The sequence below is a fragment of the Chiroxiphia lanceolata genome, chromosome 6 (assembly GCF_009829145.1).
Source record: "Chiroxiphia lanceolata isolate bChiLan1 chromosome 6, bChiLan1.pri, whole genome shotgun sequence".
NCBI lineage: Eukaryota > Metazoa > Chordata > Aves > Passeriformes > Pipridae > Chiroxiphia > Chiroxiphia lanceolata.
Window position 1 is genome coordinate 5875433 of NC_045642.1, and position 15037 is coordinate 5890469.

General features: G+C 39.9%; 1 protein-coding gene and 1 long non-coding RNA gene across 4 annotated transcripts in view; one reads left to right on the top strand and one right to left on the bottom strand.

The window, feature by feature from the left end:
- SLC5A12 (solute carrier family 5 member 12) overlaps positions 1–15037 on the bottom strand; it is a 17449-nt gene continuing 2412 nt past the window's right edge. Inside the window, exons 2-15 of one of the 2 annotated variants that reach the window (XM_032690449.1) lie at positions 14796–14861; positions 14064–14115; positions 12721–12788; positions 11536–11690; positions 10277–10417; positions 8847–8976; positions 8427–8515; positions 7438–7550; positions 6287–6354; positions 5830–5916; positions 5026–5204; positions 4763–4866; positions 4412–4533; positions 1–446 (exon numbers count right to left, since the gene is read on the bottom strand). In XM_032690449.1, the coding sequence (XP_032546340.1) occupies positions 414–446; positions 4412–4533; positions 4763–4866; positions 5026–5204; positions 5830–5916; positions 6287–6354; positions 7438–7550; positions 8427–8515; positions 8847–8976; positions 10277–10417; positions 11536–11690; positions 12721–12788; positions 14064–14115; positions 14796–14861 (1407 nt within the window). In that variant the 3' untranslated portion in view covers positions 1–413. Of the gene's footprint in view, positions 447–3278; positions 3686–4411; positions 4534–4762; positions 4867–5025; positions 5205–5829; positions 5917–6286; positions 6355–7437; positions 7551–8426; positions 8516–8846; positions 8977–10276; positions 10418–11535; positions 11691–12720; positions 12789–14063; positions 14116–14795; positions 14862–15037 lie in introns of those variants that run through there. The other variant, XM_032690448.1, reaches the window with a different exon arrangement.
- Positions 5106–15037, top strand: part of LOC116788092 — a 23109-nt gene continuing 13177 nt past the window's right edge. For both annotated transcript variants that reach the window (XR_004357538.1, XR_004357539.1), the window contains exons 1-2: positions 5106–5234; positions 6277–6368. This is a non-coding gene — a long non-coding RNA (uncharacterized LOC116788092). The remainder of the gene's footprint in view (positions 5235–6276; positions 6369–15037) is intronic.

The following is a 15037-nucleotide window of genomic DNA, read 5'->3' on the forward strand; positions in this document are numbered from 1 at the left end:
TACTTCCAGAATCATTTTATATTTTTGTAGTCCTCATAAAGTGCTGATGTTGCTTATTTTGGGGCAAAGGTTGAAACAAATATAAGGCCAGCCTTTTGTAATAGTGTTTATTTGGTGTTAAGGCTAACACTAGAATTCAAACAGAATTCCACATCTAGGCAGACCTTTTATTTTGTTGCGAAGCATATTTTGTCTACCTAAAATGCATACAGTGACACTTTTTGGAAGTGGTTAAGTGAATTGCAAACTTAAATTCCTGTAGCGGAAAATTTAGCAGCTTAAAAAGTTCCTTAAGTGTGTTCATACTCAACCTTATGCTTGCAATGCCCATGTTCTTCTGGGTTAAAATGCAACAACCAGCATGTGGAGGCAGGCTGAGGATAGGCAGAGGAAGCAAAGGGATCATCTTCACTTCAGCAGGTTTTGCTCCAGAATTGCAACAGGCTCTGAAAAACAAGGATTTGAGCATGGAGTGTTGGGTCAGCCCTCCTGATGTTTCTCTTTTTCTCCTCTGGCTCATTCTTTACTTACCCTCAGTGTTTTATTACACACTGCCTTCTGTCTGACAGTCCAATTTCCAGGGCAATTCTGTAACTGCAGTTTGTTTACAGGCCGGTTTTGGATGTTCTCTACTGAGAAGCCAAAGCAGGAAGTGCACAAGTACTAGTTTGTCTGGTGCTTCTCACGAATCAGTACACGTTGGACGAAGCAGTGTTGGGCAGCACGAGGTGCCTGCATGTGTACTGTTTCTGGATCTGTCCTTTCAGTCTCTTCCCCAAGCACCACATTTTGTTCTCCCTGTGTCCCTTCCTACACACACACACACACACACACACACACACACACACACGCACAATCCTAAATATCCTCCATGATCTTATAATTTTTAAATTTATATAACAGCCTAGTATTGACAATTCTTGTCTGATATTGCCACTGCAATCACATTTGCCAGAAATTTGGATTGACGTGATTTTGGCATAACCATGATAGCACAATGTAACCACAACAGCACAAAGTTCTAATGGCACAACAAGGAACTGTAGAGAAATCACTTTGCTATTCCATGTTATACAGGAACTTTTTTAATCCAGGACTTCGGTTTAGTCTTGAAATGCTAATGGTGTATTCCCTCCTCACTGCACTGGAAGTTACCTTGTGTTAGTTCTGTTGGCTCATTCTAACTTCTTGGTATAACCTCTATAATGTTAGATGTTCTTTGTAGTTTGCATTCTAATTGACTTGAGCTACTTACTAGAATGCTACTGGGTGAGAAATCAGGATTAAACCCAATAGACTCTAAAGCTAATGAGATTCTAACTGCTGAGAACATGACGGTTTTTCTGTTAATAATGGAAAAAAATTCAGATCACATTTTTATTTTGTGTTCTATTTAAATGACTCAGAGTTTTGTATTGAAAAATCTTCCAAACTGTTGGCTCTAATTTTTACCTAGAGTAGTATCAGTGAAATTTCAGTTCTTGGAAATAATCTCATGTAAAATCTAACTGAATAAGATAGTTCAGTCATTTTTTACTCTGATAGTCCTGGCTAACTTGCAATATCATGATCGTACAAGATTTCTTAAAATGTATATATATTTGAAATTTATGTAATATTTAAATACAACTTCATTTCTAAGTAAGGAGTAAAAATAAAGTTTCAGCTATTTTTTCTATTCGTAAATCCACACTTTGTAAGGAATATTTAAAATAAGTTTACAGTACCATAGAACGTTTCTGAGAAATTCACTTTTCTGTGCAAAACCTCGAAGTTCCTCTGGCGTGTCAGCTTTCGGTTTCTTTATAATATTACTTTTACAAGCCAGTATGTACCCCAGAACTAAAAGAATTCACTGAGGAAAAAGTTGTAGATCTGGTTAACTATTGTAAGACACTTTTGGCATAAGTTTGTCTTTGAGATGCTGTTTACTTTATCAAGGTTTACATGTACAAATGCAACTACTTACTGTATCATACACATTTGAATATTGCATTTTTTTCAGTAATAAACTTGGATATCTTTGAAAGCGGCTTTGATCTTTATTATTCCAAATATTCAAAGTTAATTTAAAAAAAAAAATGGAAACTTAAAAAGTGAGTGCTAATGAGCCTTCAAACCATACTATTGCAAGGAAGTAATTTCAGGGTTGGCTCGGGCACTTATAGCAATTAAATACTCAATTACTTTGATCTCAAGGCACTGATAGATTCAGTTTTGAAATTCTTAGCCATCTATGATCTCCTGCTTTCACCAGTGACTAACAAGTTCTTAAATTTAAGCTCCTTTAGAATTTACCTGTTCTAGTTCTCAGTTTTTCAACCACAGTGGACAGGCTAGCTCTTCCCTGGAAGGGTCAGTGGCTCCGGATATAAAGGAAATGAGAAGATAACTGTAAAAAATACTGACATAAATACTTGATCAGAATGGTAATTTCTCTGAATTCCAGTCTTGCTAGGACTTATTCTTAAATCTTGCTAAAAGACTGAATAATGAACTACTGATTAGCGATTTTAGCCATCATTTGTAAGTGCATATGTTGGACTTATTAAACCCTGTGCCTGGCTCCATTACAAACACAGAAAACACTTGGGCTTAATGAGCAGCTTTAGCTGAAACAAAACTAATCTGTAAGTATGAAGAAAAATTTTTCATAATATTTCTTCAACAGCATTTGGAGAGAATGAAGTTCTAGCCAACATAAATCACGGGTTTTGACATTAAATGGAAGAATTAAGATTCTCTTTTGTGGCAAACAACTTGAAAATATACTAAGTTTGCAGTGAATCCAATGTTGCTAAACTTGTGAAATGCATGCAGAACATAATAATACTGCATTGAGCAAGTGCCTTAAATATTCAGAGCAGACTTTGTTGTCTTCACAGTTCTAGGTCTCTGAATCAGATATCCTCCAGCTACCAGTAGAGAGGGTTTTGTCCTCCTCCATCTGACTATTTAGCTTCATATTGGTGTTTTGAAACACTTCTACTCAGGAATTATTTTATACCCTTATGCATGATAGTTAGGCTTTCTTAATACAACCTAGTGAATCGTGTGTGGCCATGAGATGTAAATGATGTGTGAGGAGGCTTTTTGCGATACCTGGGAATAGGATTAACCTGACCTCCCTCCTCTCCCTCCATCAGAGGGCAATTCACAGTCTCACCTTAGTGAGAGACTTCAGAAACTTCTCCAAAGTCTTATTTTATCTCAAATTCACCTTTGCACATTTGCCTTCAATGGCAAGTTACTGAACAGAGCATGTGATACAGGTGTAGTGCAGCTGCTTCAAGGAGGGAGCTTCCACAACCAGATTTATTAAACATTTCTTCCGAAACAGCAGCGCTTCCAAAATCCCATTGTCCGATCATTTCCCAGGTCTGCCAAGAAATTAATAAATAAAAATCTGGCCTTTATTGCTATAGAGAGCAATTGTTCCCTCTTGGTGACCTACAAGCCAGTAAATGCAATTAAAAAAAAGTTCATAATCTCTGAAGCTGGAGAACTAAAGTTGGGTTAAATGTCCCCTGTCCCTCGGCTTCTAGAGGCGAGATTCTCTGCTCATATTTGTATAGGATTTTTCCTCGGGATTGTAACCAGAGATCTGGCAATGGGTTTCTTTGTTGATACTATTCTTGAAGGCTTTATTTGCAGTAACTTCAGGCAGTTTTTTCTCAAAGTCAATCTGAAAAAAAAAAAGAAAGAAAATACCGCTGTAGTTTGAAGCCTGTATTCACTGCTTTTTTTTCCCTTTGATTGAAGGAAAATTGTTAGAACAGTGCAAGAAGACAAGGTGTTCGTTCTGTATGCCTTTTTAATGGGCTACAAAGACTCCAGACACCTGAAGAACAGCCAGTGCCATTGCTGTGGAGAAGGAGGAGGTGAAGGTGGGAAGGAGCAGCCCAGGTGCTGGTGGTTGCAGCCCTGCCTGGTTGCTACTCTTTGGTGCTGCTCTGGAGAGAAGAAGCCCCAGAGGCTCTGAAGGTGGGGCTGGCAGCAACAAGAAGTCATATAAATGGTTAAGTCTTCCCCTCTGTGCTCGGAGGGGGTGATAGCTTGGCGAACTCCTCTCTATGGTTTAAAGTGCGGTTTTGTCCCCGCTTGGCTGCTGGAGCAAGGAGGGCAGGGAGAGGGAGGTCAGACCCCATTTCATGGGCTGTTTGTCTCTGGAGAACCTGGGTCCCCATATGTGATGCAAACAGGAAAGATAAGTAACTTATTACTGACCAGGCTTTGGCTGATCTCATTTCCAGTCTGCAGTGCCTAAGCAGCACCCTTTTCGTGAGTTCAAAAGCGATTGCTGAGAGCTGTTTGGTTCTCTGCTTGGCACATGCCCTCATGTAGGTACATGCACGTGTTCCTGCTGCTCCCGGGCCACAGCAGGGCTGAGCTGGTTGGTTCAGGTACTCACCTCCAGGCTGTCGTGCCGCACGCCACACCAGAGGAGAGTTTTGAGTCTTTCGGACCAAAAGAAAAGCAGGTTGCAGACTGGCTTAATTAACACTGGTGGGATATCTTCTCCTTTAGTAGGTCCTGAAAAAAAAAATAAAGATACATGAGTCTGTAGTTAGGTATGAGCCTTGGGAGCCTCAGACTATGAGGTGGGGGAGCAGGATCAGAGCCTGATGCCCTCTCCTCCTGAGTCTGTGTCTCACAGGCTGGATTTTTAAAAGCTTTTTTAACAGCAGAGTCAGATTCTTGTGCAAAAGCATATTTGTTTTATATAAATATATATATTTATATGTTTATATAGAACACCCACCTGTTATGTAGCTTATCAACAACCCTATGATGGCACATCCCAGGCAGCCAATGGCACTGAAGTACAGGTAGGACAGGGAGTACCAGGTGTCTGCCAGCAAAGGCCTGTGAAGAGGTGACAAAAGCAGCTCGTGACAGGCAACAAGTTGTCTCCTGACTGTGCCAGCAAAATGCAGCTCATACTGCAGTTACTCTGCGCTCCCAGCCTGCTCCCTGCTGGGGCTGTACTCTGTGCCAAAATGCAGGCTTAGGTGGTAGCAATACCTCTCTGGAGCTGCCGTGGGAGCTGCTGTCGTCAGCGATGCGGTGCCGTTCGCCAGCGTGCAGTTGAGGGTCGACAGTTGCAGAGGGATGGACTTTGTTGGTGGTGCAGGGTAAATGAAAGAGCCAGTACCAGCCCAAAAAGCCAAGGTGATCCCAGCTAAGAGGCCTCCAAGAGCACCCTTGGCAAGTGTAGAAAGATGCTGTTAAAGGTGATTCGCCAAAAGTGCTTTTCTGTGAACGTGAGTTAGGCAGGAGGAGGTGATGATGGTTTAGTCTATGTCAGTGTAAATAAATTCTGTTCTCTTGACCAAGGAACAAAATGTGGTGGTTTAGTGCCCTCTAGGTATAAAAGTTGAAGCAAAACTGTGATCAGAGCTGTGATACAGATTTTAATTTTACTTCTGGTAACCATGATGGGAGTGCTGATGGGGCAATATGGAATGAGTTCATGTTGTGTTTTGAGTGAGATAGCAAATGCAGAGCAACTGACACAATTCTTTGTGTCCCAAGGCAGGGGTGAGTACTGAATATTTTTTTCTTCTTAGTGAAACTTAAAACCAAAAATAATTTTAAAAAAAACACCCTCATGTGGCTCTAATCACCAATTATTCCACAGCTGGGTAGACTTAAACTGAAAAAGATAAATTCAGGCAGGGAAAAGGCACAACTAAACAGATCTTTGATCCTCAGGCTCTAAATCTGAAAAGCAGCCCAAATTAAAAACCCAAACAATTTTCAAGATGGAGTTTTAACCAAACAACATCAAGAGATTTTCTTTTAGATCAGGATTTTTTTTAACCTTACCTTCCAGTTAGCACAAGGAAACACAATTCCCAGTGTAAATAATCCCAGCATGGGCCCCCCACACATCCCATGGATGGAGAGGGAAGCCTGTGGGTGCAGAGAAGAGAGGGGAGTTCAGGGCAGCAGTTGAGCGGAGTGTGCACAATTCTGGTTTTTGTCTGTAATTTTGAGTGGGAAAATGGTGAGGGAGAAGGGATAAGGAAATTCAAGGGGATTTCAAGGGATTTCAAGGCACAGTTAAAGAGAATCACACTTAGTACCGTTTCCTAGCAGTGAGTAAAAAATGGAGTTAGGGGATTTATGATCTTTTTTTTCCCAGTTATTCCTCTTATCAGAGGGTCCACTGAAATGGTTTAGGTAATGTAACAGCCCACAGAGCTGGCAGCATTATTGGTTCAGTTCACTGCATTTCTGTTCACTCCTGTTCTGTTCATTGCATTTCTGAAGCAAGAAATACCTGCACGACTCCTCCCATCAGCGACGCTGCTGCAGCCATGGAAGTGCACAGGACACCGTATAACACGCCTGGAAAAGATCAGGTAATGAGGTTCTCAGTGCTGGGCAGTAGTGGGGACAGTTTCTAATTCAGCAGTGTCTGAGGTGACCAGGCAGCATTGGGGGAATTTGCACTTTGGGTTTGATGTTTAGAGTGGACGATTAAGCACCCAGCAGTGTCTTGTGTGAAATCTTGTTGGGTTTTTGGCTGATTGATTTTTCTTACAAAGCAGAGCAATAGCAATGATATTAATTTAGGAGTTATGCCTCATGTAGAAATATTTCTGTTGCCTTTAAATATCACTTTTAAAATAATCTAGTAATGAGTTGAGAAATGATGGTTTTCTTCCTTTGACACCAATTTTAACTTTGTGGTAGGCAGAACTCTGTATGCAGCAGTCTCAAGTAAAGCCAACTAAAATGGTCTAGCACACCTTGGTAAAAATTCTAGGTACAGAGTGAAAAAAACTAAGTAGTAAGTGGAAAAAGAGAAATGGAGAAGGGTAGAAACAGTTACAGAGATACAAAAGATATTGGGTTGCCCTTTACATGATGTTTATGAACATTAATAAAATGCTTATGATATTATGGTATTCATAAAAGGGTTATGATATGAATGCAATAGTTGTAAAAACTATCCTAAAAATTCAAGTCACTTTGGATGCTTGCTATGTTGATGATCTGGGTTTTTTAAATTTTTTTTAATGTATTTTTTTCTCTGAACAGCTGAATAACCTGCTTATGCAATAACTCTAAGCTTGAATAGAAATTACTTATTGTATTGCTCTAAAAGAATATGCAATACTACTACAGATAAATGTGGTAATAACTACATTGATATTCTTTCTGTGTCATAAGGAGTGTTTTCCAAAATTTTTAGTAGACCAAACTTTTCCAAGGATTTCGAGTAGTTGTTGATGCTAGTCTATGTTTATTCCAGTACCATACAGTGCTGGTACTTAATGTTATTGAAGAATCAGGCTGACATTCACCTTGGGAGTTTCTAAAGGGCTGCATTCCTGTGGAGGTTACCAAAGCACAGGTGTTTCTGAGGGAATGTCTTTATACAGTGCCCTTTGCTGCTGAAAAATGGAACCCCTCTAGGGTACCTACACAAGCCTTTGCTGATCCACGTGCTCATCTTCTCCGAGAGGTTTGGGAAACCTTTCTTGACCAAGTCTTCAAAGGTAACAGTTGCTAAAGCATTGATGCTGGCAGCTACCGTGCTGTAGAAAGGGAGAAGGATGGTAAGTAAATAGAAAGCAGTGTAACCTGAAATCCACTTGTATATATAAAGAAATGCTTCCTCTTGTTCAGCACTAATGCTCCTCAAGAACTGTATGTTTTGTGGTGTTTTTCATGTGTGCTGCTGTAGCTGGGGAGGTTTCTGTTACCTCTGCAATTGCGGAGGGCTCTGCTTCATGCTGGCATGGAACGAGACAGAAACTCATCCTAACTGACAGTTCCATTTACAAATCTGTAAAGACCTTCAAAATATAGACGTTCCAGAATTAAAACTTAACTCTCTTACGAACTGAAAGATGTGCAGTTACCACTAGTGCTACTCTGGTCCTTCATGAATGACCTGGCTTTAAGCTAGAGGAATGGACCCATATTTGGTGAATACAGTCACAGATAGACTTGCTGAGAAGATTTATATCCTGACTGTGATATTGTGGCAGTTAGCTTAGGTAAAGACAATTTCGCCATGAGCAGCTCAGTTTTATTTTGTCTGCATTGATAATATTATTCTAAAACCTATTTGGTATATAAAGATACTGGCGAAGTGGAGCTAGACTGTGTCATAAATGTAATCACAGAATCTTTTAGGTTGGAAAAGATCTCTAAGATCATGGAGTCCAACCATTAACCCAGCACTGCCAAATCCGCCACAAACCATGTCCCTAATGTCTACATGTCTTTTAAATACTCCCCTTTTCAAATACCCCCAGGGATGTAATGTAATTCAGTAAAGCACTACTGCTGCTTCCTGGAATGTTCTAAGAAAAACAGCTGGGCCTTTTTTTAGGGTTTCATGTTTTAACCTCATTCTTCTTAGAAATCATCATACACAGCTAAAATGTCATTTCAAATTCACAGACCTTAGTGTTCCACTGAATGCACAGGCAACAAACAGTCCCGGGACTCCTGGCATCGAAGAAAAAATGTCCATGACAAAGTAGGGCATGAGCTGGGGTAGAAGGAGCACGAGAGCAACACAAGAAATTAATTAAGGTTTTCCTGGGTAATGGAAGAAAAGAAGCTGTTTCTGGGCATGTTGCTAAATTCTGGCATTGTCCCAAATAACTGTCAGATTTTGAGCAAAGGGGATGTCTTTTGGGAAAAATGCCCATTTGGATTAGCACTGCAGAAGTGCCAGAATAGGTATTATTGTAGCCCTGGTTTGGCAACTAGCCTGAGTGCTGAAAGGACATAAAGAATTGCACAAAATTTGAACTGTCCTGATATATGCTATATCTGGGCCCAAAGCAGCTCCTAATTATAGTAATGGACATCTGTACCTGATCAGGAGCGGAAATGAAATCAGCAGTCCAAGGGTCACAACTCTTGTAATGAGAATACATCACCAACCCACAAAATACTGCACACGCTAGGACTGTCCAAAGTCCCAATAAATTCAGGTAGAGTGCCCTAGAGCAAAGGCAAGAAACTGTTTAATGGAAAATAACAAAAAAGCTCTTACAAGTTATTTATTCCAAACCTTTTAGGGAGATGCCTTAACTACAGCCGGTTATCTAATTCAAAGCTGGCTGTATAATTCAAAGCAAGAGTTTAAAAAAACCTGGAGAAGTACAGCATCATTATGTTATAGGGCAAGGATAATGTTTCCAGGTAACTTTGTATAGATGGAAGAGACCAGTATCCTCTGTGGAGAATGGGCTGCACTGAGAGCACTGAGTCTTCACTCCTGTCCCCTGTAAGAGCAGATTTTTGCCTGTTGGGAGTTGTTGTTGCTGTTCACCCATTAAGGCACACAGAATACTTTTTTGGATGGATTCTGTCATGTTTCACCATGTGAAGTAACAGACTCGGTTGTTTTTCACCATCCCATGGAAAGGGTGTGGGTGACAGCACCTGCTGGGAAGGTTGTGTGGCTGCAGTTCAGCAGGCCTGCAGGTCCTGAGAGCTGCCAGATTTTACAGAGCCCACATTGTGTTTGAACATCACCTTATGCAAGGTCTCTTGCTGAGGCCAGTTCAGACCTGGGACCCAAAATTCTTTCCCAATTTCTTACTAGTGACGTTCTCACTGGTGTGACTTATAAATGTTTTTCAGACAATGAATTTTCTGCAGGATAAATTCATATAGACACACATGACCTCAAGAAAAATTAGTATGTTTACAGCCAGCAAAAAGGCTAACTGTTTGAAGAAGGAAAATGTAAGAACCTTTATGCTTTAGACACGTGTGCTAACAATTAGTGCTAGGTGTGTGAAAAAAATCTGATTGTTTAGTAAAACGTGTCTAGCTATGCACATGCCACCACTGAAGTTGATTCTGATTATTTTTATGCTGTAGAATTTTAATAAATTATTGATTTTATTTTATTTAGATAATACCTTGTCCTGTAGCACCCCACAAAATCAATAACCACTTTTAATACAATTTTAACACAATTCCGATAAATACACTTCTACGATTAAGCTGTAGATAGCACAATTTCTGTGTGGGCATCTTTACCATACTCTGCTTCTGGGGATTAATTTGGCTGACCACAAATTGCTAAACTGCAACAGACAGATAGCTATCTCTTTCTCTTTCTGCATTTACTTAAGTCAATTAGAGCAAGGGGTAGTAAGACTGTCAGAGCCAAAAGAGCTTGCTACCACCCAATGGGATCCCAATATTTACTTAGCATAACTGACAAACTTAGTGTAATTCCACATCAGTATGCTTGATGGCAGGAATAGGTTAATGACAGGCAGCTTACAGTTTAGCGTGCTTTTCCGATTTGCAAGAAATGCATCTCTGTATCGTGGACTGATTGACTCCATAGATCCCTAGCCACGTAAATGTTCCCCCAATAACTATTGTCCAGATGGTATGTCGTCTCAAAGGATCAGCATTGAAGCTAGAAGAAAGAAAGAAGCAATTTAGTTTGCTTATTTAAACATTTATTAGCAAGAGGTAGGTGATTTTTTTCACAGTTATCTGGCATGTCCTGCCATCTGAATCAGAAATTCTGCGTTGGCAATACTGTCCTCCAGCACTGACAATATTTGATGTGTTTAGGTTTGGAAGTTTTCTTACTTTTATATTGGAACACATTTTTTTCACATCAGGATAAACAAATATTATTCAGATTTAGTCAGAGGACCAATTAGTTCAATTAATCACATTTATGAGGCTGCTTATGCCCGAATATCAGATCTGCATCATATTGAAGCAACAGACCTACAAGCCATCCTGCCTGGAACACTGTCCTCTGCTAGGAACGAGGTCACTTAGCAAACTCTAAAAAAGTCCAGCAAACCCTTAATAACACATCATGATGACTTAAATTCCTTTACAGAAATTGCTTCAGCTGCAGTGTTATCTTTTGTACAATGAAATTCCATTACTCAGTAAGTCTAACTGGTACAAGCATATCTTTCTCTCTTAAATCTGTCATCTTTGCAGTTCTCCTTATCTTGGTGGGTACAGCAGATAACATTTGACCTTGCTGCTGGATTCTGTCAGTGACTTGCCTTGATTAATGAACTTTTTAGTGAATGCCCCAAACAGCCAAAAGAAGGTCAGATTTCTAGCCCAGTGCACCATTGCTAGCTGCTGTGGTGAGTGCATGTAAAACAAAGTGCTAATTTTAAGAAAGAAAATGAAAGATATATACAGTTGGAAGGAATAATTTGGCTTCATTTGTAGCTACACAAAAAAAAAAAAATAAAAAATGGCAGAGTTCCCCTTCAGTTCAGCAGAGCTTTGATTTCTTGAAAGAGTTAAGCTCTCCCGAGGGCCAACTGCATTGCCAAGAGCTGAAGAAATGAGGAATGGATGTCTCTGAATCACCAAGGTTCACAGAATCACAGAATATGCTGAGTTGCGAGGGACCCACAGGGATCGTTGAGTCCAACCCTTAGTCCTGCACAGGACCATCCCCAAGAGTTACACCGTGTTTTTGGCTTAGTGAGGGTAGGGTTTCTAAACATTAAATATTCAAAAAGGGGAAGTATTGCACCACTTGTTTCTTACTCAAATATGTTTAGTCGTGATCCTTCATAGGCATCTTCCCAGACTTTGGTTGATCCACCATTCAGACTAGTTCCTCGAATCAAAACCGTCAGAAAGCCAGCCACCATGACAATCATTTGAAATGCATCTGTCCAGACAACAGCTTTTAATCCTCCCTAAAACAAAGAGAAACTGTATGCCCCCAATCTTCTTTCCTGTTGCTTGAGTACTGCAAAATGTATAAATACTCCTTATTTCAAGAGCTCACGAGCTGTATGCACAGCACCCAGCAAATCAGGACTCTTTGCATTCTCCCCTGAAGGCTGTATTTTTGCAGGTCGGAAAATTCCACAGCCTAAATAGTTATATGAGAATACCTGACTTCCAGTTACATGCTTTTTTTGTGCCTTCTTTATGTGCATTTGAAGAATGTATCACAGGGCAAAAATTAGGGAGCTCTGGCCTGTTCATACATCCTGTTGCACTCCATGTGTTCTCAGAGCCCACTGGTGCACAGTTAGCCTCACACAGGAAAATAGCCCCAGAAAGTTTGCCATTCAGCTTTCTTCCATAGCTACTTTCATATTTGATCAAATCTGTACTATAGCAACAATAATAAGTGATTTCAACAAGAGTGGACTGAAATATTGAAAAAATTCATTAGTGGTAATGAGAACAGGAACTAGGTTGTATCCTGAGCCCCAGGGCTCTGCTACTTCACTGTCATGTTTATCTGTTTTGGAATTTGGAGTCTCATCTTGCTTCCACTCAGAAGCAAAGTTTTCTATGACCTGTTGGTTGTCCTTCCTAGGTTTTATTGCTCTGTTCTTGATCTGGGGTAACACCAGAGGCACATTTTTCATTACAGAGTTTTTCAGCCTATAACTTGAAAAAGATAAGAATCAAGTCTTATCAAAAGATTTAGTATGACAGGGGAAGGTTATCGCCTCCTTATTTGGACTCTGCCTCGAGCTGTCTTGTTTAAATCTTGCAACATACAGCAGAGGATTAGACAGGATTTTTTTTTTCTCCAAATAGACTTATTTATACCACAGAGTGTAGAAGAAATTTATCTCTGTGTTCTCCAACTTTAAACTTCAGTCAGACTGTATGTGGCAGACACCCTACTGCCATAGTCTGTCATGTTTAAAGGGTGGTTGAATTAACCATTTGTGTTCCAGCTGTTCAGTAAGGCCTGTTACATACCAGAGTGCAATAGAAAGTGCAGACAATTCCTGTTGCAGCTACAGAGCCCCAGAGATCAAATCCAGTGACTGCAAAACCAAAGAAAACCAAATCATTAGAGAAATCTGAATAGTAACAGTAGAACTGTAATCCTTTAGCTTTAGAAGGATAGGAGTGATTATTAATTTTAATCTTTTGTGTCTACTAGGAGCTTTGTTGGATTGTTCAAGTTTCTTAGAACTTCTGGATACTGTTATGCATTGTTGTCCTCTTTCAAATTGGAATTAACTAACTTTCAAGCAAAAGTAACATGTAAGAAGAATACTTGCATAAAGCAAAAGTGTCATTCTGATGGGACACAGCTTTATAAGCAATGCTTCCCTTCTGTTCTCTAGGCCGGAACTTTTTCTGAGAAACCAAGTTGTTCAGAGAATCCCAGATTCTCTGAACCACCCAACCCCTAAGTAAATTCCATTCCCTGGAACTAGGAACAGTTTGATGCTAAAATGTGCTTCAGTAAAACAAATTTTTTTGTCCATTTTGCCTCATAAAGTTCCTTTACACAAGACACACAAATTTTGTTTGGCTGATCTTGAAATCTCTCCCACAAGGCACAGTTTGTGAAAGCAAATATATTTTCAAAGGTTCTCTTTTTAGCAAAGTTAGTATGGCATAATAATGAATGTGAACTCTCACATGGAATTCCTTTGCACACCAGAGGAAGGAAATTTTGTGCTGTATGAGAGGAGGGATTGGACAAACTGGCTGCAACTCAGATGATGAACAATGAAAGGAACCTCACAGTCTCTTCCCAGTCAGTTTGGGTGAAATCAGGATTTGGGTCATGATGATTCCTTGTGCCCTCTGGCAGTAAAATTACTGATCCCATCTGTGGTGATGGGTGCTGTATGCCTAGCTTGCAAACATTATTTGAATAAGTCTGCAGACAGAAAGCAGTACAGCACTGAGCTCCAGCTACATGGAAAGGAGTTACTCCCATGGAAATTTGAACACGGGAGAGAGCGAAGGGGGGAGTCAAAGTACAGGGTATGGTCTTGGATCATCAGCTTGTACTGTGAACTTTGTCAGGATGTTGGGAAACTGCTGCGAACCTCTTCAGGTGGTTACTGAGTGGAAAGGACAGCAGGGCAGCAACAGTGAGGCTCCTACTAATGTACGGGTGTGAGAGGGGTCTGGGGGGTCAGAAAGGCAGAGCTGTGAGGTGGAGACAAAACCTGCTTACAGAACTTTTGAGGAGGGTTGTGTTTTTTGTGTTATTTATCAATTTTCCTCACTTCATTTACTCTGATTGCCTTGTGGTGTGGTTATTCGGGGTGGCACTGTAGAGCACCATGGGAACTCACCTTGGTTGAGTGCCAGAGATGGAGCATAGACCACTATTCCCGTGTAGAGGATCTGAAGGAGAAAAAGTCCATTAAAAAGTCATGTATTTGAATGCTCAGTGATAAGGCTTCTATTTAGAGTGGGGCTCTGAGCAAAACACTGGATGTAGAAGGTTCTTTAGGTCTGCTTGTATTGTATATGTCTTTCTGTTTCAGCCCTTACAAAATAAAAATCTTTGGTTTAATTCCTTTCTGAGGGAAGGACAATTACCTGCCTTGGTATTACTTATTTCACCTGTTGCTAAGATGACTAGATGACAAAATATTGTCATCAAATAGAAAGAGAGTATCTGCAGAAAACATGAAGAGTGATACAGAAATAAGTTGTGTGGATCTCAGAAATTAAATTTTAATTTTTCTCTTCAATCCCTTTGAAGTAACTAACTTAATGCCCTTCACATAGTTCTAACAGAACTCATGGAGAAACAAAATATAAAGCTCAGTAGCATTCAAATCTATTGCTGAAGATTTGGAAATTAATAAAATGAAAATCAGGCAAAAAGGAATGTCTCCCAATATCCCACAATACCACCATTCTTTCATTTTAGCATTCATAGTGCAAGTGAAAAAAACTAAGAAAAAAAGAGTAATGTCATTAAAACATCTCATTCTAAAATATGTGCCATCTGAGACTACTTTGTGAAAATCAATGTTGAGTGAAATTAGCATTAAAATGAGTCAATGTTCTCTTACCGTCTGCAGGATGTAGATCAACGTTGCAGCAAGGCGGACAATCTTGTTAAATCTTAACTCCAAATACTAAGAAAAAGGGTAATCTCAGTAAATTGCACATGTAGCATCTGTGACACAGATGCTGTTTGCCCCAAGTTAACACCTTGCCATGCAAGTAAAATCACTGGCACTGCTGTTACGAGTAATAAGGAGATCAGGACTGTCCTTACACACAGGGATAATTGCATTTAAGAAATCTTCTC